The sequence below is a fragment of the Coptis chinensis genome, chromosome 6, assembly GCF_015680905.1.
Source record: "Coptis chinensis isolate HL-2020 chromosome 6, ASM1568090v1, whole genome shotgun sequence".
Taxonomy (NCBI): domain Eukaryota; kingdom Viridiplantae; phylum Streptophyta; class Magnoliopsida; order Ranunculales; family Ranunculaceae; genus Coptis; species Coptis chinensis.
Genome location: NC_141461.1, coordinates 2,703,518 through 2,716,787, shown reverse-complemented (window position 1 = coordinate 2,716,787; position 13,270 = coordinate 2,703,518). Strand labels below are relative to the sequence as shown.

Genomic DNA, 13,270 nt, shown 5'->3' with positions numbered 1-13,270 from the left:
CGAGGAGCTTACGGAATTGGCGGAGGTGGGGGTGGAGGGCGTGGTGCTTGGCTTCTAGCATTGTTATGTGACATTGTTCAATATAATAAACCAAAAGAGATTAATATAATAATCAATGTTCTATATCGACACGAAACCAAAATGTAACAGTAAACTTCATAGTGTTGGACCTGAAACCAAAACAAAGTTAAGATAATCATACACAAATCTAATAAAAGAGTTACTAATATAAGGAAGGCTATAAAGAACCATACTGTCATATAGAATAACAAAAGTCATAAGCCAGAATAATACAAGCATCCCAGAGGCAAAACACATCATTCAACATTGCCAAAACAACAACAACAAAAAACATAAAGTTAAACCACTATTGCCAACAACACACTAGTTATTCTTCTCCATTTCGTTCATCTCGACGCTCCCACATGTTCGCCATCAACCCATCTCTCCACGCTGTCCAACCATCACTCGGAGTCATGGTTATCCCCGCATCATCGCCTACTTGTCCATTTCCTTCCTCTTCAATATTTGCTCTTTCTTCTTCCCATATATCATCATTATTATCAAGCAAAAAGTTATGCAACCCACAACATGCACAAATTATCTTTGCTTGTGTCTGAACGTCATGGTGGGGAGCATGCCTAAGATACGCAAATCTTTTCTTCAACACACCAATTGTCCTTTCAACAACATTCCGCAAAGATGAATGACGGAAGTTATACATTTCTTTTGCATTTCGGGCACCGTTGTATCTAGAGTACGTTGTTGGTCACTAAGATGATATCTTACAGCACGATATGGTGTAAGGAAGTGTGGAACTAGCGGGAACCCAGCATCGGCGAGATAATACTTACCTATGTGAAAAAATTAATTAGAATGATTGCTGAATTTTAATAATACTAAAAAATAGTTGGAATTTGAAATGTTTTAAGGATACTTACCATGTGGTACAGTTAGTTTGTGCCCTGGCCGACTCAACATTTTTCTCGAAAAAGCGACCATCATGGGCTGAACCCTCCCACCCAGTAAGTACATAGGTGAATCTCATACCAAATGTACATGCCACTAAGACATTCTGAGTAACCTGACCCTTTCGATTACGATACCTAACTTGATCTTGAGGTGGTATGTAAGCTTCAAAGTGGGTGCCATCAATTGCACCCACAACATCCTAATTAATATACCATCATCAGTAAAAGAATTATTAATTAACATTATGTGCATTAGATATATAGCTAACAAACCTGGAAAAAATGGTGCCAATGTTTAGATGGTCCACCACAGTCGGCTGGAGAGTTTTCTATGGTAGCAGGTCGTACCTTATCTCTATGTAGCCTAAGCAGTGCATTTAAGACTCGGTGGAAGTATCGGTTAATTGTTTCAGTTGATCTAAAAAACTGAACTTCGAAATTCCGATTCCTTAAGTCGTGCCCAACCGTGTGTAAGAAAATGGCTACTTGTTCTTCAACCTTAACAGACCGACTATCAACTAACCCATACGCCCGCAATCGAGTGCATAGACATTCAAATGTGAATATTCTCATTCTCAATTGTTCGTAGCATATACGGTCACTACACCTGAACATTCGCGTGAACACAATGTTTCTCTGAGCATCCCAATTTCTAATGAGGGCCCTAGGAACTATAAACCTTCGCTTATTTCTCCTATACCATTGGTACCACATCATAGCCTGCATGATTGTTAGCATCATGGTAACCGCAGCAAACCTACGCTCTTCGTCAGTCGGCATTCTACCTAATTAAATGGACAGTCATGCATGAGACCAATAAGACAAAGCAAAAACATGGAAAACCCCGATTGATAAAAATTTAAAACCCATCAAGTGTGATTTAAAATATGCAATGGTTGTTAATCTTAAGAAAGTATGAAATAATCTTTAGTGGTCAAATAACTATGACAAGTTAAAGAAAAGAAAAGATTGAAAAAACAATGATATTGACTGAAACTTTAGTGGTCAAATAACTATGGACAATGTCAACATTTCTATAGCATATTGATAGCAAAAATTTTGTACCATGTTGTATGCCACATTGCCCAGCGTCATGTACATGCTACATATAACATAAAAATTAAGACATCTCGAGTAATCCCGATTAATCCCCAACTGAGTAGACCTACTCGCTACTCGCTCCTCCACCGAGTAGCGGTTTAAAAAATCGCCTGAGTAATCCCGATTAATCCCCAACCGAGTAGACCTACTCGCTACTCACACCTCCACCGAGTAGCGACCGAGTAGCGGTTTAAAAAATCGCCCGAGTAATCCCGATTAATCCCCGACCGAGTAGACCTACTCGCTACTCGCACCTCCACCGAGTAGACCTACTCGCTACTCGCACCTCCACCGAGTAGTGATTTAACTGCCCAAAGAAATACAGTAGTTTTTTTTATTATTTTTGGGTTGAACACAAGTAATTTGTTCTTAACATCCTTGTCATGCACTGGATGAAAGTCATAACTAATAATTAACCAAAATTCTCACACCCCCATTTTATAATTACACTTAATTAACCAAAGTAGAAGGACCCAAATAAAAAATACTTCAAAATTGACTAAAATAAAGAGATGGGTACCAAAATTGAACAAGAAGGAACAAGCTTTTTATCTAAAAAGTTGCCAAAACATTCTCAATACAAAAAATATATATATTTTCGAATAGAGAAACGAGAAGGAGAGGAAGAGAGAGGAACGAACCTGTTCAGGAGAGGAAGTGATTTCTTCCTTGACAAAATCGTAACTCACTGGTTAGATTTTGAAGAAGTTGGGTTGGAGAAGAAGAAGTCGGGTTTTTTTCTTTTGGTGCGGCAATTTTTTTTTTTTTTTTGGTGGCAAATTCATGTGTTTTTTGGCGTTGCAAAATTTACGCAGCTCCCCCCAATGCAAAATTTGTCACAAAAATGGTGGTAAATCAGTGGGTGTGGCAAATCTTTTTTGCATTTGCAACTGGGTTAAGATGGTATCAAACATTGGCAAATATGAGATTTTTGCATTTGCCATGATTTGCATTTGCAACGGCTCCAATCAAACACAGCCCAAGTCTTCCATCTTAACAGGAAATTGCTTCAACACTCCCGAGTCAAAGAGAAGGGGTGCTGGGGAGACATATCGAGGGCTTCAGCAAACAGTGAAGGCATTAGAAGCCGAAATAGATAGGATGAAGAAGGAGCATGCATTGTAGCTAAAGCAGAAAGACAATTTCATACTTGATCTTACACGAAAGTTATCCAAATCATCAATAGTAGGAGGTGGAGGAGGAATAAAGAGAGTAGTTACATGGGCAAGGTTGCGACCCAAGGAGCCAGTAGTGGAAGGTGAATTGAAGAGCCCAAAACATCGGTTTCATTCACCAGCACCCACAGCTAAAAAGCGGAGCTTCTGGGATTAACCACTGCAAATAGCCCATCACTGACATCACTAAGTGGTAGAAAAACCAGAAGCCATGTAGCAGAACCAGCACGAGCTCCTTCAATGCTTCTTCAGGTATAGTGTATTCCTTTCTTGCATATTTCTCTCTGGATACTATTGGTTGTGAAATTTGATGAATGGCCTAATTTGTTTATGAATAACCGTTTATAAATAATTGGTAATCTATGCACACATCTGTCTACATTGCGTCTCATTCCATTTTTGGCATAAGCACCTTCTCCAACCGGTGAATGTGGTTTTGTTTAGTGGCATAGTATCCAAACTCTATCTTCTATTCCCGTTAGGATACGTGTGCATCCACCTAATAGAAAGGGCTGCCCTTAGCCCAGTATGGAGGGAAGGGAAAGAAACCGATGCAGCTATTTCTTCAGTAGGGTTCTCCTTCCTCTGCAATAGATCGTTTCGATCCTACCATTTCTTTCACATTTCTTTCTTTTTTTCACTTAATATGTAATATTCTATTATATAGCATAATATGAATGAAGCAAGCAACCACAGCGATCGCTAAAGCTTTGACTCCCACCCTAACATTGATCTTACTCTCATCCCTTATTAGGTAGGGGCTTATAGCTTTAGTAAATTCTTCATGGCTGTCATCATTTGCTCATATCTTATTGTGAAATCTTCCGGTAAGATTTGAGTTCCTTTTTTTTGTTAGATTCATGTATTTTAACACTGTCTTCATTCCTCTATTTGTAACTATGGATATGTCTTTCTTATACATCATTTCGATTGAAGCATGTTAGATTTGTATTGATTATTAGTTTTTCGTAGGACTTATGACACCGGTGGTGGCCAAACGATGGGTTTTTATTCTTTTTAATGAACCAATATGGTCTATTAGACTTAATTGGTGTAAACAAATGGGAGAGAAAGCTTCACAGTGACATCCGTTGTTCAAGCTACAAAAAAAAAGGTATTAATCATCCAAATTTGCCTAAAGCATTTTGTTGTATAAATTGTTTCAAAGAACTATCATAAAAATTAGGCAACTTATGTTTGATATAGATTATTCTGCTACATTGGATGGATTTAAAACATAACTTTGATAAAAACTAACTCTTTCATGTATCATTTTCATTATTTTGTTGCTTTTTACTATTCCCCCTTTATGATTTTTTATTTATGACTTTGCGGCAGTTGGTTTTTTTGTAGCAATATTACATGATGTATGGATAGTTAGGACAATATGGAGAAGGGGAAATTTGGAGGATATTAGCATAAGCGAGAGCCCTTTTATGTGACACTGATTTCTGTGCCCTTTTGCTAAGTTTGGTTAGATGAATTCATTTAAATAATTTGAATGAGGAGTGTAGTTCATAACTTGCAATTGTGCCTAGAACTGAGAAGCTAGATGTGAATGAGTTTATCATACTATTTTGTAGGGGAATGATTAATGTCTTTGAGATTGCTCTATGTTGTTACAAACTGCCCAAAGAGGCAAGGATCTGTCCATTTAGTCCATTTAATTGGTGTATTTTAATTGGACTTGTTTCATTTTTATGTGTAAGAATCCTATAAAATTGTGGTGGTATGGTGATACTATTAAGAGTGTAATGATATCAACCTAAAATATTTCCATTATTGTCATATATCCAGGGGATGAAGATGCACGGTTGTAAGATGTCGGTTTCTATTCCAGGCAGATATTGTTGTTTTGCTACTCTTTGGCATAGATTGGCTTTGTGGCATCACTTAGCCAAGATTTAGATGAAATACAGACGAATTTGTGAATGATTGATTTCTCTTTTTGCTAGAAAAGAAAGTAGGTTTTTTTTCAAGTTTGAACAACAGAAACCTTCATTCAAGAATTGTAAGTTTTCATTGATGGCCTGGATATTCCATGATAAAGTTGAAATGTTATTGGTTATAAAAAAAAAGTAGAAAGTAGAAACGATATTGAATATTGTATAACTTCAACTTTCAAGTACTTATTTAATTGTTTTTTACCCAATTGTTGGTTTAAAAATTAAAGAGACCCAAATTAATGGGCCTTAAATATAGGCCCAGACATGATGGGTTTAAAAATAGCAGGCCGGACCACCAGGTCGGGCTGCATAGCTGGTGCTTATCCCTGAGCGTAGCAAATTCTTGAGGTCGCTTTTCTCAAGTCACCCAAAAAACCACTTGCTACGTCACCCTCTCCTGTGTCTAACCGTACTCCCAAATAACACTTCTTTTTTGTCTGACCGTAACCCCCCCCCCCTCTTTTCCTATTTTCCCCTATCTTCCCCTCCCAATCGTCTCTCTATTCTCGCTCTCGGATTCGCCTAAAAATCTGCAAGTTGGAAATGGCTTTACAGATGGTGTGACGCAGGTATTCAATCCTCCAATTTACACTAAGGTTTCTCTATTCTCGCTCTCGGATTCGGCTCTCTCTCTCTCTCTCTCTCTCTCTCTCTCTCTCTCTCTCTATCTCTATTTTCAGTAGGTAAGAGATTTAAGTATATTCGTTCTCTCTCTCTATTTTCCGGTAATTATTATTTACATTGAAAACCCCAAAATATCATTTTGTTGAGCCGGTCCCCAGTGTAACCATTTGTACGCTTTTAAATGGTGATAATCTGCTTACACTGATTTCAGTTGTCTTCTTTTTTCAGGGTCCACTGATTAATGAAGTTGCCATACAAAAGGTTAGTTCTGTTTAAAATTTTGTCATCTTTTTATAAGCTCTTTTCTATTTTTCATACTCTTGTTTATAGTAATCCGTGATACTATAGTTGGACCCGCATTCTTCATTTTGTTGCAGGTTGAATGATTAGTTTGACCCACATTCTTCATTTTGTTGCAGGTTGAATGATTTATTAAGGATGCTTTCACAAAGGTAATTTTTATAACCTCTGCAAATATCAACTATGTTATCTAAGATCATAAGATCAAACTTAGATGCCTGATGACCCATATACAATGTGTTCCTTTCTATGAAAAACTGAGACACAATTTTCTTTTCCTCCAAGTACTGTACTATATTGAAGGTTTTCTTATTTTGAGTGGGCAAGATTTAGAGTTGGGGAATGTGACAGACTCATACTTATGTTGGATTTGATGTGCAGAACCTCTTTATGTTGCTTACCATGATGAAGAATGGGAAATTCCTGTTCATGATGACAAGTGAGTTTTTCTTCTATAGACGTTCTCTTTATAGTTCTCTCGTTCTAAAAAACAAAAGAGAATGACATTTAGCCTACAAATTAAAATGGTACAGGATGTTGTTTGAACTGCTAGTTTTGAGTGGTGCACCAGTTGGAATAGATTGGACATCTATCTTGAAAATACGCCAAGAATTCAAGTGGGTTTTCTTTCAAACCGAACCAATTGAAATCTTTTAAACGACAGATACTACATTTTCTTCAGATATATCTTGCTCTCGGATTCGCTCTTGGATTATTATATTTCTCGCTCTCAGATTATTATTATTAAGAAGCTTCACGAATTAGGACTCAGACATCAATCAATTGAGGCTCAAAATTCTTTATTCAGAAGTCATCAATCACTGTAGATAGGTAAGTTTCTTTCAACATCCATAGACGTTTTGACGCAGTAATCATTGATTCATTGGCATTGTCTTTCAGTCTTGCTTGTAAGCCAATTGTAGATTACACAACATTAAATTAACTTGCTTTGTTTAGTTCAATTCATGATCCAAATAGATAGATCGGTGGTATGCTTTGTTTACTTATCTCATTGACTTGGATTCATCACCTTGTTTGATCCGCAACCCATATTGTATATATTACAGCTATTTTATTTATGGGTGGGTTTCTTTTTGTTATACTGATTTGGGCTTTTGGGCTATTTTTGTTTGGGGGTTCAATTTAACTAAGTTCTGAAAATTTATTGTCATGATCCAGTTTAACTTTGATATTCACTTGTACTTGGCATGATTTAAATGTGTTTTGTTAAACAAAATAAGGCATAATAAAAATATCAATTGTACTAGCTTTGGAGTCCCTATATATCTGTTCTATTAGCTTCTTGTTTGGGTTATTGATGAATGTTGTTGCTAATTAGCTTTTCAATCAAATTTACTTGAACATCACATTTATTATATGTACTTCCTCTGCCTATTTTCCAAGTGTATTTCTTTATATATATAATTCATGCATGTTCTACCATGTCATGTCCCAATAACCCAATAGAAGGGATGTAAGTAGACTTACGGCTAGTGGGTTACACCACTAGTGTCGGTGTTGAAAGCCCCAACCACATCACCAACTAGAGATCCATTAGCGTTTACACTTACGGGGAGGTTTGAAGATGTGGAACCAAGCCTTACTAGATGCATTCAGTATAATCTACATAGACAGATATAAATTTTTCTCAGTATTCTAATTGAACTATTTTATTTCTATAGGAGGGAGTGGAGAACTTGATAATGAATACCAAAGTGCCTAATAAAAGCCTATTGGAAATCATTAACAATGATTGGAATAGTGGTGATTGGATCAATTGGAGGCAAAAGAGTGGTATGGGAAACACACTAACTTTAGCTAAACTCGAAATCAATTGGGCTTTCATAGAAGCACTTGTTAGATGTTGGGAGCCAAATGACATGATTTTCAAATTTGGCCCTCATCAACTTTGTCCTACACTAGAAGAATGTTCTCATCTTCTTGGCATGTCTCTTGAAGGAAGCCCTGCTTTTCCCCACCTAAAAGATAGCTATATAAAGGAACTTATCGATTTCCTGCATATCTCCAAAAAAACTCTTGAAAAAGAAACAAATGGTCAAGTGAAAACTTGCTCTCTTGATTTTCTTATCGCTAGACACTCGAATGTTGGTGATCCAAACGATAAAAAAAAATTAGCTAGGGGCGTGCAAATTCAATAGACTTAGCAATTGTGGGACATGTTCTTCTTCCGAATAACACAAACAAAATTGATGCCTCTTTATGCAAAATTATTCAAGAAGTTAGAACTGGGAGCGTTACTATCGTACAAATGATATTAGCAGAACTTCTTATAGGTTTGACCAATTGTGTCATAAATAGACATACCAAGCTTTCAGGATGCATTCCACTTCTTCAAGTTTGGGCATATGAGCACTTATCAAATTCCTTGGTGAAAATGAAAAGTGTTGGAGATAGCAGATATAATCTTGTCAAAACAAGCATTAGCAAGCGTCCTTGTACAATTCCTAAGGATGCTAACACATGGTACACCAGCTTAAATTCTTTGAAGACGAAGGACATCAAGTGGAAATGTGATTGGCTCTTGTGTCAGAGAGATATTTATCTACATATTCCAGGTCGACAAAGTATTGTACTTGTCAGCCTTCATGGTTCCACTCCGTATGTGCCACTTCGAGTACTATGCCAGTTTGGTTGTGTTCCATTCAATCCAACCACCGCTGATCTTGAAAATGACCGTGTTGATTTTACTTCTTACTCCATGAAAAAAGAAATTATATATGTCAAGACATGGGACCAGAGTCGTCAATCTGTTTTTTCGTTTCTTCAAAACAATACCTCTACCATAAGTGAAGTAAATCACCTTGCTCCAAAGCGTAGCAGAGAATTTGATGGAGATCAAGAAAACCCAAATAACAAGATGTCCACTTGTAATAATGCAAGAAGAGAGGGGATTTAATCTCTGTCATGATCACATTATACTTCAACCTCCACCAATGCATGTAAGTCCAATATTTTAAATTATATTGTTTTATTTATTTGGCAATGTATTTTAACTTTAAATTAGTGAACAAATTTATCCAAAACGAATAACAATAAATTAGAAAAAACTTTACTCTATCATTTTCAAACAATTCCAAGAAAAAAAACAAGATTTATTACCCTTTACTCACTGTGCAATATTTGACGTATTCGGTGTTACCCTTTACTCTTGCCAAATATGATTAGTTGTATGCTTCTGTCCTAGAACAACACATTTATTAATGGTACTTCCTTTGCACTATTTTCCATGTGTATTTCTTTATATATATCATTCATGCATATTCTACCATGTCATGTCCCAATAACTCAATAGAAGGGATGCAAGTAGGCTTACGGCTAGTGGGTTACACCACTGGTGTCGGTGTCGAAAGCCCCAACCACATCACCAACTAAAGATCCATTAGCGTTTACACTTTTGGGGAGGTTTGAAGATGTGGAACCAAGCCTTATTAGATGAATAAACCAATTATCTATATGTTTAAATCATGATTGAGAATTTTTGTTTGTTTATGTCAACTGCATGTAACTTCAATTTTAAATTTGAAAGTGTATTTATGCTTTAAATTTGTTAGAAATATTATCCAAAAGGAATAACAAGAACTAAGATACAACTTTACATTAGCATTTTCAAACAATTCAACATATAAAAGCAACCAAATCGTTATGTAGATTTACTTTATTGAATATCTATATTCCCATGGAGCTAACCATTTTCTTCTGTTTTTACAGCTGCACTTTTTTTGTTCTAGGTATTTCTGTTCTTGTGGAAAATATTGAAAAAAGGAAGCGGTATGTTTTCATTCAGATTTGTGGTATTCCTAATCCTACAACTAATATTTTCTTGGCCTCTAACTACCTGTTTTTATTACAATATATTTCCAAAGCTAACCACTATTTGTTTTGTCCTTGCAGGCCCAGTTCTTTTGGTTTTGTTTTCGTTCCGAGTATTTATGTTTCTTGGAGATATTTTTGTCAAACAAATTGGTATGTATTCATTCGCATTTGCTTTACTCCTTGTTTTAATTTGTTTTCAACTTGAAACTACGATTTACATGGTAATGCAATTGGTGGAGACGGTCTCATATAAGTCGTGCAATCCTCGTTAATATTCATGCATTTCTCTTGCGCTTAATATTCTTAATATCTCCTAATACATTAGTTACTTTGGATGCATTTAATAGGTGAGTATTGAGTAATAATGGCCCAAATTTCATTATTTCATTTAGATATAACAAAGTAAGTGGTCATATTTATGTTTCATATATATTGCAAGTTTTTCACATTTATGACAACCACGGTTGAAATAATAAGTTTGAAGTAGTTGGACTTTATAGTTTTTATCCGTTTATTCAACTTTTCCTGGCTTAACTTCCCGTTAGAGAAAAGAAACAACTTTCCTAAGCAAAACTTTCAACTATTTAATGCTCCAGTTTGCCCACCATGTAGGAATTTCAATTGACACGACATAAGAAGACTACCCTCTCGTCCCTCCTTTTCCACTCTCAGTATTTTAATGCACAATGGATGCAGCTGTGGAAGGTTTTCCAATAGCACTACACCAAATTGATAGGTTCTTTGGTAGATTTTATAGTCGTCGGAATCGACATACTCCCCTACCAACTACTACTCGGCCGCGTCTTCATAATCGTCGGCCCCGTAACTCTTTCGCCCAAATTTCAGCATACATCAGGAGATTAGACTACCTACCAGAAATTGCATATCCAACTACTCAAAGACGTACAATTATTTCCAGACGTACTTCTTCTCGGATTATGACGGCGGTGGCATCTCAACCTGAGAGTTCAATGCATATTCATAGGAGACCTGATCACCCAGAATCCTCTATTAGTAATCACATGGTTAGAAATTATGAAGAAATCTCTTCAGCAAGGGAGAGGGTCGATGATCTAGATGAAAATTGCCCGCTCATTGAATGGGTTCGTACGGTTGGAAATCCTGCACCAAATTCTTTGGTAAGGGAGACTATATCTAATTTGCCAGTAAATGTACCCCGTATTCAAAGGGTTGACAATCTACCATATCCAACAGAGACTTCAAGAGGTTATGACAGGGTTGGAAGTCAAGTAGATAAATCTTTGCAACTAGATAGTGTATCTGATTTTGATTTAGCAGACAATTGCCCGCTCATTCAGTGGCTACGTAATCTAAAGGTTACATGCCCAGTTGATAATAACATCATTTCCCACAAAATGCAACGGGTGGAGCAAAAAAGGGCAAAAAATACTACAAAAAAGAAGAGAGCCCGTGCAAAACAGACAAGTGAGCAGCATGCATCGACGCAGTCAATTAATAGTGCTAGAAGAAAAGCAGCACGCATTTGCCAAACCTCCGAGCAAAGAGAAGCTCATCGTCGCCTAGACACTGCTCGTAGAGGTTTGGCTCGTGGATTGGAAATGGATGCAATACGATATTCCCTCATAAGGCAAAGTGTAAAGCATGGTAGGTCTACAAATACTGCAAAAAAGAAGAGAACTCATGCAAAACAGACAAGTGCGCAACATGCATCAACACAGTCAATTAATAGTGCTATAAGAAAAGATGCACGCATTGGCGAAACCTCCAAGTACCGAAATGCTCATCGTCGCCTAGACACTGCTCGTAAAGGTTTGGCTCGTGGATTGCAAATGGATGGAGTACAAAATTCCAGACAAGCTCGTAGAAGATTAGCATTTGTAAGGCAAAACCCTGTTGAAAGGGTTGTTCAAAATGCCCTTAATGCGTTTCGTAGCAGAGTTGTTGGGCAAAGACTTGCACGTAAAACAATTGCCCTTCAAAGAGTTGTTATTGCTCGTCAAAGAGTTATTTCACAGAACGTTGTTCATCAAAGACTTCCTGGTGTTCAACTTATAGTGTGTGAAGACAATATCCGTGAAAACCCTGATCTGACACCTACTATAGACGACTAGATACCACTCTCCAACGCACAAGTATTTAGAAAATCCTGCAATGATATTTCATAGGTCAGTTGTCCTCTATGCAAAAGAAAATTTCCCGATCTAAAGATTTCTGCAGGTATTTGCTTTTCTTTGTATATTTTCTTGGAATATGTTTGTACTAAGTGAGAACCTCGCTTATAACAAGAATTGATGCAGGTATTTGTACCTCTTGCAAGTTGGATAACCGGGACAACACTAACGCTGGCATGTTCAGTGTTAACAATTCAATGGATCCGAGCATTGTACCTCTAGAATTGTCTCGTTTGTCCGATCTAGAAAGAATTCTCATTGCTAGGGTGCACCCCATGATGTCTATGTATCGTGTTAGGGGTCAACAATATAAGTACAGTGGTAATGTAATAAATTTTTCCCAAGATGTCAATCTGATTCACTACACCATAACATCTTTTTTGTGACAGGGGATTTTCTCAATTTGTGACACCAAATAGGCGTCAGAAAATTTGTGACGTCGAAGTGCCGTCAGTAATGTTGTTTGGCGTCACAATAAGTCAAAAAATTAGTTTTACTTTATTTATGAAAGTTATTGAAAATATAGTGACGGCAATGAGGTATCACTTCAATAAGGATCAGAGTCACGTGTTTGGCATGTGCCCACGATGATGAAGCGTCAACTTCCAATCTTTGCGATTTCTTCTTGACCTCAACTCTTTTTCTTCTCAACACGGCAGAGAGAAACCTCTTGTCCACTTTTCTCAATCTATTCGAATTCCACTCTCTTTTTTGTTCATCTTCCCCAAATTTCAATGAAAGTGAACTGAAGGAGGTAGGTTGTTCATCTTAAACAAAGGTACCATCTTTCCGATCTTTTAAGTTCAGTTTCTATGAAAATTAGTTATTTTTTTTTGCGATTTTGGTTTTTAGGTTTGCAATTCTTGATTTCGTTTCCTAGGGTTTATAATTTCCTTGCTGAATGAGTTTGTTTATAATAGTTGGTTTCCAAGTTAGACTTATTACACTACCATTGTTGAAAGTTAGACTTGTCATTTTTTTGCACTACTACAGCTGCAGAGAGAAGGGGAGGGACTTCCAACGTCAACCATTTAAGTAATTAGCTTAAAGTCTAGACAAGGAGAAATTAGCTTGGGAGAAAAGGACGATACCAATGATGTCATGTCATTCCAATCTCCACTGTACAAACATTTAAGTAATGGTGGGGGCGACTGAAAGGAATGAAA

The 13,270-nt window shown here is 36.8% G+C and overlaps 1 protein-coding gene across 1 annotated transcript; it reads right to left on the bottom strand.

The window, feature by feature from the left end:
* Positions 1 to 388: 388 nt before the first annotated feature.
* On the bottom strand, positions 389 to 1,751 carry LOC147490714 (uncharacterized). The gene is made up of 3 exons (XM_086565491.1): positions 1,245 to 1,751; positions 942 to 1,171; positions 389 to 680 (listed from the first exon to the last, which is right to left on the bottom strand). The coding sequence occupies exons 1-3, from the start codon at positions 1,749 to 1,751 to the stop codon at positions 389 to 391; spliced, it is 1,029 nt and encodes a 342-aa protein (XP_086421617.1).
* Between the last annotated feature and the right edge of the window lie 11,519 nt (positions 1,752 to 13,270).